A 19,589-nucleotide genomic window follows, 5' to 3' on the forward strand; every position below is an offset into this window, starting at 1 on the left:
AGGTATAAATCCCAAGTTCATCGAACGATTTAGATGATACCGATATCATATTTTTATCGATGTTCGTCTTCATGTAATCCATTGATACATTTGATGTCGCATTTTGTATTGTAGCCGGCTTTATTTCAATCAAAATCGATTCTACTGACAGGAGCACTTGTAACTCGAGAAAAATAGATTTATAAAATGAATGATGATATAGATTATTATATCTTGACGTGCGGGCGTGTGCACGTTATGATACAACTAAAGAACTTTTTAACGATAAAAAGACAAACGAATACATTTAATTAATCGTATATATACATGAAGTACAAATATTACATCTGCACTATGCGAAAGACGTCAAAAATTTTCCCGCCTTTCATCCGTGATTTATTTTGTGGAAATCAGCTGCTTCTATACATATACTGAATATTTTTACTGAATATTTTATCTATACTGAAGATACTCCAACAATGGAGTTCGCGTGCTTAATACTGCCCAATTCATAAATTATCACTTCAAGGTAAAACGTATCAGAAACAAATAAGATAAGAGAAAACTTTAAATTTATTCCATGAGGATAAGAGCTTGTACTTCTCTTTTTTTGTAGGCATGTGCACAGAAAAAAAATTCGCTATACCGCATAGTAACTGACTTTTCCTATCTGAGGCTATCAAAGATAGGTGGCGCATAAGCACTTGCCTGTGCACAATATCATTTTGCTATATATTCACACATACTTAGTTTGATTTTATAAAAGTTTATAAATCGGTCCAATGAAATAATTTAGCATATTACTTGATTGTTTTAAGACTAAATAATGTGGGTGATTTGTATAATGTGATCAATCATTTTTTAAATTTGTATCTGACTGTAACTCGGTAAATTTTTGAAGCATGCGTTAGTTGTATACGATGTCAAAAAGGAGCCCTTGCTAAATGTCAGTAATTTTTCACAAATATTGTAGAGGCAAAGATAATAAATGGCCATGATTTACATATCATACATCTCACAACTTGGTTTTGCGGCAATGAAGCCCATAGTGTAATAGAAGATACGTTGCACACATAATTATTTCCAATAAAGAAAATTAAATTCCTAACTCCATCACTTAGTTGATACACTGTGAAAAATAGCATCTTATACCAACTGGACGCTTATAGCGCTTCATGCCATCCATCTACGGGCATAATTGTGCTGTACTTTCAGAGTATGACGAGAGTTTTTCTCGTTTACGTACGAAATCCAGAAAATTAAACAATAAATTACGTAAGCCTTTTCACAAGCAGCGCACAAAGGAGCATCACTCGTGAAATTACAGGACGTTCTCTCTCTCTCTCTCTCTCTCTCTCTCTCTCTCTCTCTCTCTCTCTCTCTCTCTACGACTTGCAACTTTTCTTTAACTGCAACAATTAGAAAAAAAAATTCGACGCATCGAAGTAAAACGTCGCTGTTTCGCAAACGGCTCGTTGCACTGTTATCCTTCGTCTATAATAGCGCCGTAAAAAGGCAGAAACAAAAAAAAAATCAGATACGTCCTATAAGATATCCCATATACACACACAACGGAGCTATTCATTATCAGCTCTATGCCTAGCTGTTACTGAAACGTTAAAGGAACGCTCGGCTATCGCGCGGAAAATGCGTCGGGAGAGTGAAGCAACCAACCTTACGGGCATATAATTCGCGAGCACCTGAAATTTGCACTTTCGAAGCGCGACCAATGTATACGGACAGAGGAGAGGCGTCGACCTTGTCGCGACGGACCGGAAATTGAAAGTTTTTCTTTCGCGTGTGTGTGTGTGTATACAAGGGGTTTGTTAGAACGTTGCGTAGTAACTGTAGGAACACTTTGATAGTTCGATCGGGTTTATAGAGCGCTGCGCGGCATTTATAGAGCGAGTGATCATTAGGCAATGTGCAACATTCAAATTAACTGAGGTGCGCGGTTTATGCACCGGCGTGATTATTGGTGTATCCGTTGAGATCTTTTAAATGCACCGTTGCAAACAGGAATTTCTCCTAAATGTCTGATATTGATTACAATTTGGCTGGTATTAAAAGTCTAAAATATCGATTACAAATAAATTTTATAGAAACCCCGGTAGTAATGTTAACGGTTAATAAGCTAAGTTTTGGGCCACTTAGCTAAATTGTGGTTAACAATTTAAATAAATAAGAGTTTAAACATTATAAATGCATAGATATACACATTAACTCAAAATAAAACAGAACATTTGCTTGAAATTTGTCAAATGAATGTTACAATCCAGAAATTATAGAAAAATATCTTGCAATCGTGAAAAATCCAAATATTTGTAAGAAAACATGCAAACGTTTTAATGCAAGAAAAAAAGGAAAAAATAATTTTTAACTTAAAAATAATACTGTGTTGGTATAATAGACACGCATCAATAAAATATTAGCAACATTTTGCTTTATTATTTTACATTCAAATTTGATAATAATGGTCAACTAAACTTAACTTTTTAACGGTTTTCTCTTGTTAATTTTCTACCAGGGAAACATATTAAACTTTTGGACTTTGTGTCGTTCAATTTCAGAATATATCAATGAAGAAATGCGTAATGCAAAAAACTTGGAATTAATTCTAAAGACGTTATCATTTCTTACCTACAAACACGGCTATAGTGAAATTGATAATACATGAATTGCTAAATACAAGCTGAACGAGCCATCAATTACGAAATAATATTGTAATAATCGCTTCGTGCAGACGTTAATCTAACCATGTTATAACTATCGCGGTAAAATAATCGCTAAAACTGGATGCATCATGTAATACGAAAAAGTTAGGAGTGAAGTGATAATAAACTATTGCATTGAAGACGCAGACTCTCCGGGATGAAAGAAAATCTCTATTCATAATTTCTTTCGTACATAATTCCAGCAGTGCGTATACGTACATCTTTTATAATAGCAGTCGTCTTATAAGTGCTTGAAAACTACTTGCGACAGAGATTTTGTACCAATATTTTCTGATAAGGCTTTGCTCAATTGATTTAGCCGTGTCTATAGCTTTATGCAGTGCTTCATAGAATTCAGTGTTATAGGTATAAACAAGTGCTTAAGATCTCTCGCTGTTGAAATTCATTAGCAAGATAGATAAAAAAACTCTTGAAGATACAAGCGCCATCTCGGTCACCTTCTTGATATTGCATGTCTAAACTCGACCTCTATTTACTAACGCACGTTTTCTGAAAAATCTTTGTATAGTTTTATATTTAAATAAATTGATCATAATATTATTAATTATATTGCTATATTCGTATAATAATATGGAATATATAGCAACTATATCGATGTAAAAACTACTTATTTGGCAACCATTTGGTAAGTATAGATTACCACAAAAATTTGATGATTGATCGAAGTACGTTACAGATCTTAAATTTTAAAGTATTGCGATTGATGAAATTTGGTTTGCTTAACATAACCAGTTTGAGAGCTATGCTGAGGCAAAAACGTGTCTAGTATTTACGCTGGAATTCGTCGGTGCCGCATAAATAATGTAAAGTACGCACTATTTATTGATACAAAATAAATAAGCTATACGCAGCATAAATTTGGAGCATTTTTGAGAATAATTTGCTAAATTTAAATGTAAACATTTAATTTCATGTAAGTCCTGTTTTAATAGCTACGCTTTTGTTAAAGCGTCTAGATGTTTTTCGACATAGCACAATTATATCTTATATTGATAATAAGGATTATAGTGACACGAAGATCTTGATTACAATATAGGGAAATAATTTCGTTCTCAAAGTTATTGACGTGTAATACTTCTGTTTTATCTGCACGAGAAGTACGCGTATACAATCTCAGGATAAGAAATGGATTAATATACTATAGGGAATTCCCAAACCAAACATCCGCTGTTTTTCATCGCACATTCTATAATGATATAGGTCGCTCTATAACAAAATATGCTTGACTTTGTATATCTACACTTTTAAATTACAATATATCAATGCAATTTATTAAAGATCTATATTTGCATATCTCATAAAATTCATAAGTACAACTTTTGATATTTTTTTTCTGATGAATCTGACCTTATCCTCATTTACTCATCCCGGAGGCGACACCGATCCAAACTCATCTCAAATTCATAATTCTCTCAGTCGTCAAGCCAGGACTTCGAATGCGGCTCTGTTGTCGGATCTCATTATAAATTTTTGCAAACTTTCACTCATCCGCGGCGCCAAACATCCATGACAGCGCGCGCATTCCCCGGAGGCAGTTCAGCAGAAACGTCAAAACACAAAAGAAAATCCGGCAAAACAAAAGGCGCGAAAAACGACTCGGCGGTGCACGAGAGATGCAGTGAAAAGTCGGCGGTGGCGGCGGCAAAGCCAGCGGTGCATACACGAGTAAACTATATACACACAGGCCCCTTTGAAGGCGCTCTAAGGACGTCGAGGAGCGGTGCAATGTGTATATAAGAGCCGGTGCAACGACTCGGCGCAGTTTACTGCCGCGGGTCTCGCGAGCGCGAGCGCGTGTGCCCAACGCACGTGAGAGAGCTATAGTACGAGTGTTGTGGGTTCGTGTTATACACCTGTACGCGTGTGTAGTCATATAGTGGAAATAACGGGCTGCGCGCACTCGATACTTTGTAAATTGTGTGTACACGTGTGGTCGGGGCAGCATGTCGGTGGCAGCAGTGTTCGCTTTGAGTTGCTGTGCGGGTCTGGTTGGACTACTGCCGGCCGGCGTCAGGGCAGCGCTGGATCCCAATCCGGATATAGAGCTCAAGACCGTAAGTGCGATTGTGCTGTTTGTAGGCATTGAATTGGACGTAAACGTGAGGATGCTAAGTTTTTTAAAAGACAAATAATGGGGAGGACCATGCGCAAGATAGATGGGAGGTTTTCAGTTCTGGCGACTGTTACAAATAGCTTGTTGTGTATGATTTTATCGAAACATTAGATCACTCGCGTGGTTCAATTAACAAAATTTTTATGAATTCAACTATTTCATCAGTTGCGATAGTGTTCATAATTTGATAAATAATTAGAAGAGAGAGAGACGAGTACGGTCATTGATCAGATGAATCAGAGTAAAATGAAAAATTGATAAAAAGCACTGAATTCAATAAGAATAATAACGAGAATATTACATGCAACATCACTTACGTTATTAATTAGTCATAATAATGCTAATTATGACCCAATAACCCACAAAGTAATAGCACCATAAAGATTTCAGCCGTTTGAAATTCGAAAGTATCTATAATGCACTTGCAGAGTTCACTGCAGCACAAATCGTAATTCTGTAACAATGTGATGCAGTGCACTGTGTATGTTGTTTCGCTTGGATGACTTTAGCTTGGCCAATTCTGCGACTGTCGTCACCTGCTTTGCTCAAGACTATTTGTAAAACCCATATCCCAAGATTACTGTAAACAAACGAAATTACTGAAATTCTAAGCACTGACGATGCATTATTTATATGAGATGACATCTTGTATAATTCTAAATTTTTTCCATCATCAAGAATGAGTTAGCGAGAAAGTACGGCTACCCTTTCGAGGCTCACACTGTCATAACAGAGGACGGGTACATTCTGTCGCTGCACAGGATTCCGCATGGACGTGGAGGATTCGACGATTACTTTTCCGGAAGTCGTCCACCTGTTCTACTGCAGCATGGATTGGGTGGTAGCTCAGCTGATTGGGTCCTCATGGGACCTGGTTATTCATTAGGTTAGTACAAGATATTAATAAACTTAATGTTTCACAAACAGAAAATAAAACGCAATCATTATATTATAGAATTTATAAAATTTGATAAAAGTAACGTATCCATCAATAGAAAACACACTGTGTGTGTAAAAGGATAATCATGAATATTGCGAATACGAGAGAAAGATTAATTGGCGTGCATGTACTGTGAAAGATGTTCAACAACTTTTATGGTGAAAGAGTCTGTCTGCTGCATTCGCACCAGGGTCGGTAACTGACAATGAGTGTAATCCAAGGCTATAAAATTTAGTTACCCACATTTAAGGCCTTGACACTCCTCGAAGAATGATTCCCGTTATTATCCGATCGCGCTCGAGTCCATTGTTTAATTTTATTAATCGAATTCGTGTTGCAAAATTATTCCGAAGGATTGCAAAATTTTTCTCCCAACCGTCATTGGATCGAATTACGTACAAATTTTTCAATCGGGAACACCTGGACGCTATTTCGAAACTATTTTTTCCAAGCCTGCATTAAATTACACGCAAAATTCGTAATTGACAAATTAAACGGACCCCGTACTTTTAGCACAATTTTTTATAATTAAGACATTCTACTGCATTCTAACACTCGTGCGAAAATGGACACGAACGTGTTGCATAAAAACGCGCACAGAGACGGGGGCACCTAAATCAAGCTGTCGTAGAAGGCAAAGATGATGAGCCATGAGAAATCAGGGGATTTATCTTGAGAAATGCTTGCGAGCGATCAGTATGTAGCTATATATATACACACACACACACACACACATATATATATATATATATGTGTGTGTGTGTGTGCGTGTGTGTGTGTATATATATATATATACACTTGCGAAATAGCTACATACTGACCTGTATGCAACTCGCTCTCGCAGGGGGATTAATTAAAGCCTATATATGCAGCACTAGCCGTACAGACCAGAACAAAAACGATAACGCGATGAAAGATCCATTTCCACTATTAGATAATACCGGTGCGCGCAGCTCGCGGAATATTATGAATATGGAGAAAGTAGTTTTGTAATGCGCTGATGTTACCGTTGAAGAAAAAGGAAGAATAAGAAACACCTCAGCGCGTAGAACGTATACATAAAGCTGTTTAATACATACCAATAAAGAAATTGTCGAAACTGAAGGTTCTGAGGACGTTTTACGAAAATTGCATCACGCGCCTACTCTCGTTTTCGACTTGATAACACAATCACGCGTATAAGCTCCCTCTCCACGTTTCATACTTTACGAGCCATAAATCTCTCCAAGGAACAACGCCCATAATGTCGAAGTTTACATGCAGAGCATCGCGTCGCTTCCTCCGAATCGCCTTATTTCCATACGAAATCCCCTGGCAGACTGTGTACGGGCAAACTGAAAACCTGCACCTTCACCGTTTACGCGCTTTCCTGCGCGCGCTCTCGCTCTCGCGCCGCGCTCATTTCGAATGCCGCCTATTACGTCCCGATTCACGAGCCTTCTATATACATACTCTCTTGACCAAAGTGCACGATCGCTGCATTCACAATCCTCACGTGCGTTGTTATCCTTCGCTGTGCTATACGACTCGCTGTTATTCCTTTTTTTTCGGCCAAACTTTGATTGCAAGTAATGGCTTCAAGGCTCGCGCGGTTTTCAAGGGTGTGTCGATGCGCGTAATTACTCGCGGAAAGGATTGAGCGTAGCGAGGTGAATTGCAAAATCGGAGAAATAGTTGGGATTTTTGCCTTCACCTATAGCTTCCACATACTTGCATTGTCAATTACACTACTGTGCAGGGAAGTTTATTTTTATGACCGTCGCGCGGAAATTTGAATCCTTTGAACGCTTTGGAGGTAGCACGGCGGTGTTGCAATGGAAGTGTGCAAGAGACTTGAATCCTCATATATCGATGGTGAATGTGTTATTTTTTCAAAACAATAATTTGTAAAAGAAGTGAACGAAACGCCTTTAAAAACATGGAAGTAAATTATTATAGATTTCAATACCATATCTGCGATAGAACGATCGTTACGTTAGCTTCTCTACATTATACAATGTAACGTATAGTCTATACGGTGAGATTTGACATAATAATTACTATAAGCAGTCGCTGCTGCAAATAATTGCAGCCAGCGCCATCGTATAGACATAATCATTCATTATATCGAAGTATTATCAAGTGCGTGCCATATATACTGCAATATAAAATTGCCATTATAATAATTTGAATTTCAGCCTATTTTCTTGCGGACACGGGATACGATGTTTGGCTGGGCAACAACCGTGGTAACATCTATTCTCGAAACCACACGACGATGGAACCTACCGATCGTTACTTTTGGGATTTTAGGCAAACTATTACTTTTGAGTATTATCAAGCTTAATCGCACATGAAGTACACACAGCACGAACATGCATTAAATACAAATGTAATATAGGCCTTTCGACTTTTTTTCCCTCGTTTCGACCAAGTACGTACACGCGCGAGTCGCTCCGAAAGAATCTGGTAATTGGATACACACTTGACCAATATCAGAGTGAGAGAAGGTATCCAATCACTCCGAGACTCCCATCGCTATACGGTAGCATTAACTTCAAACGAATTTTCACACGCGAAATTTTCATAATAACCGTGTAATTATCTTTGCACAAACGACGAGCCCGAAACGCTTCTCACTTTCGTTATATATGTTAGTACTGCTGCACGTGGGTACACGGCGGGTTGAACGACCGCTCTGATAGTTTCCGCTCTCGCTGTTACAGCTTCCACGAGCTGGGCTACTACGACCTGCCGTCGAGCATCGACTACATCCTCAGCGCCACGGGTCGACGGACTCTGCTCTACGTGGGTCACTCGCAAGGCACGACCCAGTTCCTCGTCATGGCCTCACAGAAGCCTCAATACAACAGCAAAATCGCGCTCGCCACCGGCCTCGCACCTGCAGCCTTCACCGGCTATCTCCGCGGCCCGATTACGCAACTCACCAAGCTGACATACTTCGGCGTGGTGCGTTATTTTGCTATACTCTGCACTCCCGACTTTTAGATTTAGATTTTTCGGCTACTTTTCCGTTACCTATGGCGAAAATTCGGTTTCGCATTTTACTGAATTTCAGTGATCGTTATAGTGAGTAACGCGTATTATAAAGTTGGTGTTGTCGACAAGCTCAAGTGGGAAAATTAACAATTGCGAGAAACGGAAAAGAGCGAGCTATTGTTTGAAGGGCAGGTGTAATACTTTGGTTGCTTGAAAAAGTTGAGAAAATCTAGGTAGTATTCCTTTTGTTCTATCTATATCGTACGAAATTTATTGTTTTAATTCGACAGTAGATCAATTTCAATTACAAATACAATAGCCAAACACGTAGTTTAACGACAGTACCATAATTTCCGTATGCAAGATATCCTTTACAAGAAACACGCTTGAATATAGATCTGTTAAGGTAATCTAAATTTTGCTACGTCTATGAGCACTGGAGCAGAAATAACACTTTATCGCGGAAAAAACGAATTGCGTAAACTGAATTTCTCTTGCTTATACGGAGTGTTTCCATTGATAGATTTGATACACGCTATTATGTGTACATGCAAAACGGAAGAATAAATTGAAATAGATGCATTCAATGTATCAAATCTTTTATACTGAGCATAAATTTCAAAGATATATTACAATCTTTTTGAAAGTGATTTCTATATATTTACTAGATTAGATCTGCTCAGTGATAGTATAAATTCGAAGAGTAGTTCCAACATTTTGGAAAAGATTAAATTATTTATTTTATCTTGTTGTTTGTCATGATTTAATTATTACTTTGATTTTGTTTTGCATGTATAGTGGGTTGGCGAAAACTTTGGTTATCCAGAGTTTGGATCACGCTCACGATGGGGCAGGTTCATTTCGAGGCTTTTTTGTCAGAGTGCAGCGCCAACACAAATTTTCTGCAGTACAAAATTCTATTTACTGGCTGGCTTTAGTCCAGACATCGATCTAGTAAGTTGATATTATTCAAGGGTGTGATTTTTTTAACGATTAATTAACGGTTTTTAATTTAACTATGATTATAATTGTTTAATCAACATTTTTTGTCAATTACAGGATAAGCTAACGGTGATTGTAGGTCACATACCGGCTGGTGCTTCCTGGAAGCAGCTCATTCATTATGGTCAAGGATATATAAATCCAGGTAAATTGTCATCGACATCATATTATAAGATCATAATGATATTTCATTTAAATTATAGCGTTTTTAAAATACTTACAATTCGTAATTTAAATTTTTGCTATCTGCGTAGTATTTAATCAATGACATATTAATCAATCTTTCTAAAGGATTATTACAAAAATCAAATTGTTTTAACGTACATAGTTTTTTTTTATCGTTTTATCGAAAGATCTAGACAGTCTAGAATCTAACTTAGGCGTTCGGATTCATTTATCTTGGGGCAATAAAATACTGTGTTTTTGTGTGCTTTATTTAAAAAACTGATTGTAATCAACTATGTATATCATGTATTACATAATGTATATTTAAAAAAAATATATAATTTAATTTTGATGATTACAGGTTATTTCCGGTTGTTTGATTATGGAGATGCTAAGAAAAATATTCAACTATACGGATCTTCAGTACCTCCAGAGTACAAATTAGATGCTATCACTGCTCCCATGGCACTTTTTAGTAGTAACAACGATTGGCTGGCTACACCCAAAGTAAAATTTAGTTTCAAATGTACTAGGAAATATTAAAATTTTCAAATAATCATCATACTCTTTCCAGGATGTTGAATTGCTAACAAATAAGTTAGGAAGTATAGTATATCATCAAAGAATCTCAGCTAACCCGTTTAACCACTATGACTTCATATGGGGAAGAACAGCGCCAGAAATTGTATTTGAACCTCTAATGCGTTTAATGAACAAGTATCGATACATTCGATAATATTTTGTTGATTGGAAAAGAATGTATCTACCACAATGTGTTCATCAAAATCGTTATATTTATAAGGATCAAATCAATCTAGTCATTGTCAAAAAGTTAATTTTAAACTAGCAAAAGACATTTGTTTTATCTTGTAAAAATGCATTTTTACCTTTTGACAAAAAGATAAGAAAAAACATAACTATGTATCTAACCATTCACATATCAACATCAAAAAGATCATAACTATTGGTCATTTAAGATATTAGTATCGAATCAACAGGAATATATTGCAATCAAGTTAAATTTCTCAGCCTCAGTAAAAGTTATACGAGAATATTTTCGCAAATTTAGCGAGTATTTATAAAAGCTCAAATAGCTACATGCATCACGCAAGGATTTAATATGATATCTCAGCAGTAATAAATTTAATCCATCGGATGATTGATTGTATAATTATTTATGTGAATGATCAATATTCATTTAAGACGCTTCAAATAAAAATATTGACATCAGAGCATTGACATGTTTCACGCTTCAAATCCTGATTATCCAGTTGTACGTTACACTTTTATCAAGATTGAAGTGATAACATCGCAAGTTAATATTGCCACTGTCTATAGGGTTGACAAAAAAATCATTTGTTGGTACTATTATTTGTTCAATGAGTACGATTGCAAATAAGAAACTACTTAACGCTATTTAAAAATAAGTTTTAATGATAGTGTAAAATTCAATTTAAGTTTCTAATAAAACAAATTCATAATCAAATCAATCTATTTATTCTATATAGTATAGGTTTCATTATTACAACTACGAGAATCATGCATTAAAGAGAGTTCACTTGTTGACACTAGCACGAGATACTCTGTAAGAATTTTTTTCGATGCTCCACGATTTTCAATTATTGCATAGTTTTTGCATAGTTTTAATAATAATATATAATTTTAATAATAATAATAATAATAATAATACGTTTAGAAAAATGAAGCATTATAAAATTAAACCACGATAAATAGGCAGTCCTGTGTTTCAATGTGATAATTAATTAAGAAAAACAAAATTCATAATCTTTTTCAAAACTAATGTTCAGTAATGAAAATTGCAACTGTTTATGATTCTATTGTTTTGATTTAAACAGTCAAAGAGAAATTCCTTAAGCTTTATTGATCTAATAAAATCAATGGAGAAAGCAGTTATCACCTTGATTGACCTCTCAAATGCATTAAGAGCAAATCTTATAAATCTATTCTTTATGCCAAGAGGTCAAACAACTGTAACCCCACTGCCTTTAAGATCCTGCGTACATTATAAGTATATAAATACCTGCGACAGAAATAAATGGTATGTCAGTTTGCAAAACGCAAACATCTATAGAGAAAATGGATAGGTTCGCATTACTAACAATTCTGTGCGTCACCTTTTTGGTGTCTGTGTCTATGGGATCGCGTTTACCACGTGAGGATGAATCAGTTTCCTGAAGAGCTTATACTGCCAAAGAATTTAAATCTCACAGAATTAACGCAAATACTGCAAACCGATCATCCGCACATACATTTGGATGTTGTAAGTGAATATATATTTATATATAATTAACAAACAACATTGGTATTTTTCGCGTAGATATTTGTCTATCAAATATTTTTTGATTATAGAAAGGAATTGTAGAGTTATACGAATATGGAATCGAAATTCATACGGCCGAGACAAGTGATAATTATTTACTCGAATTGCATAGAACAACAGGTAATAAGATAAATAAAAACCCCGCTGGCAAACCTCCTATTCTTCTTATGCATGGATGTCCAGTTCGATGGATTGGGTCATTGCGGGCCCGGGAAAAGGATTCGGTAATTAGTTTTATCATATGCCATGTTAAATGGGGTTGAAACTGTTTTATTGCTTATATTAGAGGAGTTTAATATTTTGCTACTTTTAGGCTTTATTCTTGCCGATGCTGGATACGATGTATGGTTGGGAAATGTTAGAGGTAGTAAATAGTCTCGCAAACATAAACGTTTAACTAAGGATGAGACAACTTACTGGGGCTTTGAGTGAGTATTAATCTAAGTTTACCCATTCAACATTTTTTTAATATATCTTTTAAAATAATGATTGTTTACAGTTGGCACGAAATTGGTACACGTGATATGCCAACAATGATTGATCACATTTTGAAAGTAACCTATTCTATGCTGGTCACAGTCAAGGAAGTACAACAATTGCCAGAATACAATGACAAGATCAATGCTATGTTCTCGCTTGCACCAGTAGCCTACTGTTCAAGAATGTTTAGTCCAATTTTCCAAGCCTTAGCAAGGCTAATAAATCCTTTAAACGTAAGTTATAGTTCTGTTTTTTTACGTTAAAATGAATAACGATTGATGATTATGTTTTTTATCGTTTACTTATATAAAATATTACATGCCTTCATTTATTTTTTCTAGCTTTTGACAAAATTGATTGGTATGTAGGAGTTTAAGCCTACGAATGAATTTTTCAAAAATTTCACGTCCCAAATTTGTCAAGAAAATTCACCCTTACAACCACTTTGCATGAATGCCTTTTTCATGATTGGCGGGTTTAATTGGGACCAAATGGATACCGTATGTTATTGCCTTCTTATTTTCACAATTATTATTTCATTAGCGATCGTGTATTACAACCGCTTATGAGCATTTTATTTTTGACTTTTCAGGCACTTTTACCTGCTATTTTAGCTCATATCCTAGCAGGAGCTGGTGTGAATCAATTTGTTCATTATGCTCAAATTATTAAATCAGGTAAAATTATATTACAACCATTCATCATATAAATTAAATACACCTTTATTTATACGTTATTGTCGATAAAGGTCATTTCCGCCAATTTGACCTTGGTCTCCTGGGTAATTTGGCAAAGTATCACAAACTAAAGCCACCAGCATATAACCTGAAGAAAGTTAAAGCTCCGGTTTCCTTACATTACAGTGCTAATGATTGGCTTTCGGATGTAGCGGTTCGTATTAGTATTTTTATGGTAGAATAAAATTTAAATTAAACATTTTGCCGAGTTCATAATGTGACATATTTTTTATAGGATGATCAAAAGTTGTATTCACAGCTTCCAAATCCTATTGGAAAAGTTCGTGTACCTCACAACAAATTTAATCATCTCGACTTCTTATGAGCGAAAGATGTAAAGCAACTATTGTATGATAAGATTATTAGCATTATGAGACGTTATAAGGATTAAAATTATTATTATTTTTTAAATCAATTCATCTTTCAAATTTGTACATACCATAAATAGACTTATAAGGTGATACCAAATTTACAACAAACCGAAATGATTGTTTAAATAATATATGTCTCATATTATTATTTATGTGCATTTTTTTACGCACTTTCTTATTGAATGTTTGATAATTATATTTATTTCGGTACGTCGTATTCAATGTATTTTACGTTAAAGATGAAACATAATTTAATAGAGGCAGAAGAGATCAATTTACTAATAATCGTCCTGTTATAAAACTATAATAGATAGTTCTATAAAATTTAGTGCATACAAAAAAATTGATAGAAATTTATGATGTAGTAATTCATAGACAAGTCTTTACTTAAAAAAAGTAAATTTAAATTGCAAAACATAAAGCTTAACGTAACGTAATGATATCGGATATTAATACCATAACTGATTTAATTTAATAAGAACGCACATCGTGAATGATTACCATCTTAATTATGTTTATATACAATCATTTAAGATGCACGTATGCACGATACACATTAAACGTATATAAAGACTTGTGTTCAAACGCAATCGTAAACAGAGGCATCCTGTCATTCAGTGCAACAAAATGCTGCAATTCTCAGTTTTGGTTTTGTCTTTTATTATTACCTTTACGGCAACTATTGAAGATGCAGCTGCAGTATCGAAACAGATATTCGCTCCATCAAAATTATTTGATTTAGATAATGTTCTAAAAGATTTTAATTTGACAGCGTTATCGGAAGCAATTGGAGCGTTTCACCCGCATGCGCATCTAAATGTTGTGAGTATTGTTGAATTAATTTTTAACTTTTGAAAAACAAAAAGTTTGTTGACTTGAACTGAAGACTACATCATTAAATACGTTCTAGGAAGAAGTTGTTCGACTTTACAATTATGACATTGAAATACACACAGTTCAGACTAGTGATGAATATATTCTTGAACTGCATAGAATAAATGGTAATAAAGATAAGCCAAAAGCTGATGGGAAACCCGTAGTATTTCTTCAGCACGGTTTATTAGCAAGTTCTATGGATTGGGTGATAGCTGGTCCTGAAAGAGGTCTTGGTGCGTTACTAAAAAGCGCTGTAAATTATACTTTCTAACGCCCAATTTTTAAATTGTTACTAAAAACACCTTTCCTATGATCAATAGGATTTCTGCTTTCGGATGCTGGTTATGATGTATGGATGGGAAATGTAAGAGGAAGCAGATATTCACGTCAACACAAACATTTGACTGTTAAGGATCCAAACTACTGGGCTTTTAGGTAGGTAATTTTTAATATTTATAATCTGTAAATAATTTATATCTTTGTATCATTACGTAGTTGGCACGAAATTGGATTGCGCGATCTTCCTGCTATGATCGATCATGTTTTAAAAACAACGGGACGGCACAAACTCTTTTATGTTGGTCACAGCCAAGGAAGTACAATATTTTACGTAATGGCAAGTGAGCTTCCAGAATATAATGATAAAATCAATGTCATGTTTTCGTTGGCTCCAGTTGCTTATTGTTCGAGAATGTTTAGTCCGATTTTCCAAGCTCTTTCGAGATTTACAACACCTTTAAATGTAAGTTAAAATATTCATAGCCAATTTATTAATAGTTCATAGATAACTTATGTATTATTATAAAATTATAAATGTCTACGCAAAAATAATTGTTTTATTTCCTCTATTTTTACCCTGCAGCTTATCACAGACTTGATTGGTGTGTATGAATTTAAACCCAGCGATCAATTTTACAAGAATTTTACGACTACATACTGTGAAAAGCATGCTGTAACACAGCCACTTTGCAAGAACGTTGTTTTTATGATTACCGGATATAATGAGGATCAATTGGATACCGTAAATTGACTTTTTATCTCATATGATTTTAATCTGAGCAAAAAACATTATTTTTATTTGTATATTTCTGTCATTGGTAGGAACTTCTCCCAGCGATTTTGGCTCATATTCCCGCTGGAGCCAGTGTGAATCAATTTGTCCATTACGCCCAGATAATCAAATCAGGTATGCCTAGTCTCCGAAATGATATATTAAGCTTTAATATTATTTAATATGGATTACATTTAAATTTTATTTGCCATTTAAAGGACATTTTCGGCAATTTGATTATGGTCTTAAAGGTAATCTAGCTCGATATCACAAATTAGTCCCTCCTTCGTACAACTTGAAAAATGTAAAAGCACCTGTCTCGCTACATTATAGTACTAATGATTGGCTTTCGGACGCAATGGTTTGTACATTTTTTAATTTAATGATTTTAACATGTACTTGAATAACATATATAAAATTGCAAATTTTTTCGTAAGGATGTGGAAAAATTGCACTCCAAGCTTCCGAATCCAATTGGAAAATTCCGCGTTGTTCACGAAAAATTTAATCATCTTGACTACCTATACGCAAAGGATATCAAAATGCTTCTTTATGATAAAATCATGAGTATAATGACACGTTATATGGATTAATGTTATGTATCGTACATCATAAATTTTTATATTTTAATAATTTTGTAATAACGATTTCGTAATAAATATTTTTACTAATATTAACCGTGCTTATTGATACCAACTCCAATCACGACCATAATAGCAATGTCAATTATAAACATTATTATGGCTACCAGCATTTTAGAAGAGTATTTTGTTTTTTGCACGAACAAGACAAATAAGTGCGATTATGATATGCTGTATGTTATAGAATATTAGGAATGGGGATAAATAAGAAAAGGTGATGTATATGTAGAAGAAAATTTTTTATTGTAAAAGATCAGTGAAAAATGAGTCAGCCAAAAAATTGCCAACATAGCCAGTCAATTCATCCCTAAACGTGTATCATTGGAGACTCGTCACAAATATACCTTGTACATCTTCAACGAAATCTTGATTATCTAATTGAAGTGTGCAGACGAAACTATTGTAATGTAGAGGTGGTCAATGTAAATCCGGTTCATCTTCTAGTTTTGAACAATTTATTGCTGGGGCTGAGGGTGGCTACGGATATACTCAATAGCCCTGAGGATGGCCTGGGGGATTTCGGGGGCGACAGGTAAGTGAGCGCCTTGGGGCTGGAATCCGTTCTCGTCAGCAGTGTAGGACAGCTGGATGACGTTACCGTCCGGAGCAGTGTATTGGTATTGGCCGGCGGCGGCAACGGCGAGTCCTTCTTCGCTTGGTACTCTTGCGTCACCGGTCTCCGAATGGCTGATGCCGTTGTCGGTTTCGTAGCTGTATGAGTACGAACCTTCGGGGCTGATGTCACTGGACTGACGGAGGATGGTAGCGTGTTGCTCCTGGGCGGCAATTACGGCCACGAGGGCGAGTGCTGCGATCTGGAAGCGAAAAGTTCATAATTGATTTATAGAGTTAAAAAATATTAGCACACAATCGAGAGAGCTTAAAAACGGTTAAAATTGCGAGAAATTATCTATAGATGGATTAAATATGGTCGTATTAAATTTTGAAAAATGAATTTTGGAACGAGTTTTGAGAAATAGAGACTTTTAGAAAGCTACTAGAGAGCAGCTGAGAGACTTACGATGAATTTCATGTTGATGCTTGTACAGTTTTTGGCTGACTGCTGATGATCCGGAAGGTCTCGGTCTCTATTTATACCAGTGGACGAAGAAGCGACTGGATGATATCACTCTCGCCTGTATCGAGAAACACTTTCACGTTTGATAAATAGCAACCTGAACGTAACGGAATTGGGATGGCACTGCCCGGGCCATCACATTACGCAAGATCATTTTCTTACGAGATGCACGCACGCGCTTCGACGCCTCCGGTCATTACAGCTCTCTACTGATGAGACGAGGCTTGTTAGACTTTAGTAATGTGATATCTGCTGTTGGATAACTTTGTCAACTATAATGCGAATCTTTATTGTACGCAGTTATTAAAATATCGTTGAAATCTTTATGAAGACGATGGAAAGATTTAAAATTTTTAATATTATATACTGGTAAACAGTAGGTTGTTCGACTCGAAAGATTGTTTATTATATCATACACACGTTTTTTATTAATAGAAACTAAAATAACCATGAAGCAATCAATTATTCATCTGAAATTGCTGTTTCTTATCAACAAACGAGTCATTCATTATTTTGATTAAATAAATATAAGGATCATTAAAATTATACTATAATCGTAACAGAATACATTACTGGTATTCAGTTTTTTAATCTTTTAAAAAATGTTCACTTTTCGAATTTTACAATATTAGCCAATGATTTAAGAGCATAAAAAACTTTAGAGACTTTTTGGAAATTCCATGCATTTATAATTATGCTACATTATACAGGCATTTCAAATTCAGTCAAGCTTATATAGTGGTTATAAAGGTTATAAAAGAGAAAGTGAAGTTCTATCATTTTTGCGACCGTGTAGTTTTAGTGCGTGTTTTCTCAGAGTTACGAATGGTTTAAACATTTAAATTTTACATTGTTGTTGAACACAACGAATGAAGTTGATCTGTACTTCGATTATCAACAACGTATAAGAAATATTCAATCAGCAAATAACTATGAGTATTAGGCTTTCGACAATTTTTTTTTACTGGGTGCATATTTATTTATTAATACAAAATTATCTAAAATAATATTAAATAATATTTGCATAATAATTACAGTGACGAATAAATAGTACTGTTATATATTACAAACGCTTAATCCCTTTTACACATGTAATTGAAAAGTCATTTTATATTGTTCTGTCGCATCGACATAAGCAAGATTAGACTTCCGACTTTAGATCCATGTTAGTACATACATGGACATCTTGAGATTTTGAAATAAACAACTGATATTCTGTACAATTACAAATATATTTTATCTAAAATTTTTCTTGACATTGTTTTATTTATCACTGCTTATACAGCTTCTCCCGCAATTCCTCCTGCGAATTATGCATTACGAGGAGCGTTGTATGGGACAAGACTACATTAAGGTTCAAAAATAAACTGTGAAATCATTGTTGATCAGATATTATAACTTTATTTAAATCTCCTAACGATCAGGTCCTGGTGTGACCTTCTCTCACAAGTTGTCGCTGAGAACTGACGCTCTACTCATTAAACGCCGCCGAAAACTCGGGCCCGCTAAAGCAAAGACGCTTTCCCGAGGACTACCGAAGGGACTCGAAGCAGTGCGCGCGCTCCTCTATATCTATAGCTATACACACCCAGTCATGTGCCCGCGCGAACGCCTCTCGCCACTAGACTCTCTGGCCTGGCAGTCACAGATCGGCCCTTTAGCCTCTCCGCACTGAAAGTGGCCTTCAAAATCCGTAGAGTAAACTCCCTACTGAGGTCGTGGCAGTCTAAGAATGATTATAAAATCACTCCTAACCGTATTGGCCTGAAGCCACGAATCGCCTTGTCGATTCGCGCATATGAGAGCCAAATGGCGGAAAAACGTTCGCTAAAACTACTAATAGGTAGAATATATTATTAATAAAGAATAAATATGCCGCACTTACTCTTATCCCTAGTAGTCCTCAGTTACGTCCGGAACAAGCGTTAATGAACTCCGGTAATGCGCAAAAAATTCAAACACGACGAATGATTTTGTGATAAAAAATTTAATCCTATAATCGGATGATTATGTTGCTTACTTGATTTAGCAAATCTTTACACGCGTGATGTTCATACGCACCTGTCAAGCATAATTGGATCGTTATCGTAAATAGCACTTG

General features: G+C 35.4%; 3 protein-coding genes, 1 long non-coding RNA gene and 1 pseudogene across 4 annotated transcripts; 4 read left to right on the plus strand and 1 right to left on the minus strand.

The window, feature by feature from the left end:
* Positions 1-4,439: 4,439 nt before the first annotated feature.
* Positions 4,440-11,320, plus strand: LOC100122112 (lipase 3-like). Its single transcript, XM_016983472.2, has 8 exons — positions 4,440-4,768; positions 5,506-5,713; positions 7,945-8,059; positions 8,473-8,716; positions 9,545-9,700; positions 9,806-9,893; positions 10,275-10,420; positions 10,488-11,320. Exons 1-8 carry the CDS (start codon positions 4,658-4,660, stop codon positions 10,647-10,649), a joined length of 1,230 nt encoding a protein of 409 aa, XP_016838961.1. The 5' UTR covers positions 4,440-4,657; the 3' UTR covers positions 10,650-11,320.
* A 1,109-nt stretch (positions 11,321-12,429) lies between these two features.
* LOC116416950 lies at positions 12,430-13,862 on the plus strand (annotated as a pseudogene).
* Positions 13,863-14,376: 514 nt separating this feature from the next.
* On the plus strand, positions 14,377-16,368 carry LOC100679822 (lipase 3-like). The gene is made up of 9 exons (XM_031927614.1): positions 14,377-14,382; positions 14,443-14,664; positions 14,753-14,951; positions 15,039-15,153; positions 15,214-15,460; positions 15,581-15,739; positions 15,820-15,904; positions 15,988-16,130; positions 16,189-16,368. The coding sequence occupies exons 1-9, from the start codon at positions 14,377-14,379 to the stop codon at positions 16,360-16,362; spliced, it is 1,350 nt and encodes a 449-aa protein (XP_031783474.1). The 3' UTR covers positions 16,363-16,368.
* Positions 15,581-15,904, plus strand: LOC116738541. The gene is made up of 2 exons (XR_004344748.1): positions 15,581-15,739; positions 15,820-15,904. It is a non-coding gene; the product is annotated as an uncharacterized LOC116738541 (long non-coding RNA).
* Positions 16,369-16,631: 263 nt separating the features above from the next.
* Positions 16,632-17,477, minus strand: CPR54 (cuticular protein RR-1 family member 54). The gene is given in 2 exon segments (NM_001167825.1): positions 16,632-17,225; positions 17,432-17,477. Coding segments are annotated over 2 exon segments (372 nt in total). The 5' UTR covers positions 17,444-17,477; the 3' UTR covers positions 16,632-16,865.
* Between the last annotated feature and the right edge of the window lie 2,112 nt (positions 17,478-19,589).

This window comes from Nasonia vitripennis, chromosome 3, assembly GCF_009193385.2.
Source record: "Nasonia vitripennis strain AsymCx chromosome 3, Nvit_psr_1.1, whole genome shotgun sequence".
Taxonomy (NCBI): domain Eukaryota; kingdom Metazoa; phylum Arthropoda; class Insecta; order Hymenoptera; family Pteromalidae; genus Nasonia; species Nasonia vitripennis.